Raw genomic sequence first — 2630 nt, forward strand, 5'->3', positions numbered from 1 at the left:
TATATTGAAAAGTATGCATATGCAGATTCAATAGGTTTGTTTTAATTGTAAACATAGATTCTGTGCCTGCCAACCACCCATTCCCACTTCTCCTTCCACCAAGCACATACAGTTTTTTTGTTATTGACTTTTCTTTTTATTTGCAGGTTGCTGTGAAACTCTCACATGCTGAATCTGGACCACTGAACAAATGGAAAGAGAAACTCAGACCTTGACAAACAAGTTCATTGTTGTGGGCTTCTCAGATTTTCCACAGCTGCAGGTTCCTCTTTTTGTTGCTTTCTTGCTGATTTACCTGCTGACCTGGGTAGGCAATGTATTGATCATGGCGATTGTCTATTCAAATTCAAAACTGCACACACCTATGTATTTCTTCCTCACAAACCTGTCCTGTATGGACATCACTTACACAACAATTATTTTCCCAAAAATGCTGGTCCACTTCTTTGTGGAAGTCATGGAGATGTCTCTCTCTGAATGCCTAATGCAGATGTATTTTTTCATTGCCGTGGTGTGTACAGAATTCTTTCTCCTTGCAGTCATGGCCTATGATCGGTATGTGGCCATCTGCAATCCCTTACGGTATATGGTCATCGTAAATAAATCACTGTGTATCCAGATGGCAGCGGTGACCTGGGCTGTTAGTCTAATTGTTCCTATACCACACATCATAGCATTTTCTCACCTCAGCTTCTGTGAGTCACACACAATCAACCACTTCTTCTGTGATTTGACAGCCCTGATGAAGCTTTCTTGTACCAGCACTCGGACTGTTGAGACCCTGAGCTATATCATTGGTGCTCTAGTTGGACTATTGCCTTTTGGTTTAACTATCACATCTTACATAAAGATCATCTCAGCAATCCTCAAAATGAAGTCTACGGAGGGACGGCGTAAGGCTTTCTCCACATGTGGATCCCACCTCACTGTGATCATTGTGTTCTATGGAATGATTACTTCTACCTACATGAGACCGACATCAACACATTCAATGAAAACCAACAAGCTGCTGTCTTTGTCATACACAGCTCTTTCTCCCCTTTGCAATCCCATTATATACAGCCTAAAAAACACAGAGTTAAAAAACACACTAAGGAAGAAAAAGATGACTGCATAGCATGTAAGAATTAAAACCTATCTATGAGATACACTTGTATGAAGACCTATGGAGTAAAATAAAATGTGCATTAGTGATGTGTTATGAAATGTGGCACCATGTGATAGTTCCTTGGACTGCTTTGGATGCAGTTGTGTCTTTCTAGTTTTGTGCCTATAAAACATTTTACTTTTGAGAATCAGATATTTTATTATGTCTTTTTCTTATTGACAACTGTCATGTGTATGCCTCATGACCAGTGTGACATTGAGGTTTATGCAGTCCTGCAATGATGCCTGTGGGATTGGGGCATTATTTCTGCTTGGTCATGTGAACTGGTTTCATCATGGCAGCATTGTGTAATTGTGGGGTGATCTGATAGGTGTTTATCAGCATTTAGGACCTGCTGAGTCATCAGAACCTGTTTAACAGATGGGTGCATTCGGATTGAATGGCAGTGCGAGATTCTGACATCATTTCTCCATTCATAGGTTTGGTTGACATTTGTGGCTGTGAAGATGGATTTCCAGAAATACCCCTTTGGGTAGGGTTTTGAGGGGCTACTCCATTTGGGAAACAGGGTAATTAACACTTAGGAGGAGCCAAAATGTATCAAGGCAGTGTGGACTGATCAGTAAGGCAGATTTCAGGAGCTACGAGGATGGTGCAATGATGAAGATAAACACTCACAAATCAAATCAAACACTGTCACCCCTCCACGTGAAAGAAAGAATCTGACTGACGAGTTAAGGCCAGCAAGAGCACGACCATGACCATGAGAAGTAAGGGGGTATAGCTGCCAAGTAAGAAGGAAAGGTATAGGGAAAAAAAAGACCTAGGGAGAAGCGAGCCAGCACGAAGAAGCAAGTGGTAGGGAACACAGTAGAGTGGGAGAGTGACCCCCTCCTTCTGTGCTTTGAGTGGGCACACTCAGCATTTTATTTCTTTCTAATGTGGCAGTCATGCAGGTTCTAAGGAGCAGATAGAATGACGTGTTTCATCAAACTGAAGTGCTGACTTACCTTCCATTAAGCACACATTATATACCATAAGGCAGTGGGGAGCGGTGTTGGCGGAGGGAGAGGGCGTATGGAGTCTGGGATATGCTAGCAAAAAAACAACATGAGAGACAACTACTCATTTGAGCTAGTACTTGGAATGGTTGCCAGACATTTCATCGAAAAAAATTCGTAGACAGGACATTTGGTCGAAACCATTTGGTCGAAAACCAAATGGTCGAATGTATTTATTTTTTTATTTTCACTTTTTTTTTTGTGGGGAGGGCCCCCCCACCCCCCTTTTTTTTTCTAAAAAAACCTTTTTTTCCCTAAACTACAACCTTAAAAATGTATATATAAATTAAAAAAAAATTCGACCATTTGGTTTTCGACCAAATTACATCGACCAAATGTCTTTCGACGAAATGTCTTTCGACGAAATGTCCGGACAGCACTTGGAATCACTAGAGTAAGCTACCCTAGGAGCCTATACACCAACATCATCCAAGCAACCAGGGAGACGCTAATCCAGCCAC

General features: G+C 41.5%; 1 protein-coding gene across 1 annotated transcript; it reads left to right on the forward strand.

The window, feature by feature from the left end:
* Positions 1-325: 325 nt before the first annotated feature.
* On the forward strand, positions 326-1117 carry LOC138579808 (olfactory receptor 1G1-like). Its single transcript, XM_069650037.1, has one exon. It carries the CDS (start codon positions 326-328, stop codon positions 1115-1117), a length of 792 nt encoding a protein of 263 aa, XP_069506138.1.
* The last annotated feature ends 1513 nt before the right edge of the window (positions 1118-2630 follow it).

Source organism: Ambystoma mexicanum, chromosome 3p, assembly GCF_040938575.1.
Source record: "Ambystoma mexicanum isolate Mex_15411 chromosome 3p, UKY_AmexF1_1, whole genome shotgun sequence".
Lineage (NCBI taxonomy): Eukaryota > Metazoa > Chordata > Amphibia > Caudata > Ambystomatidae > Ambystoma > Ambystoma mexicanum.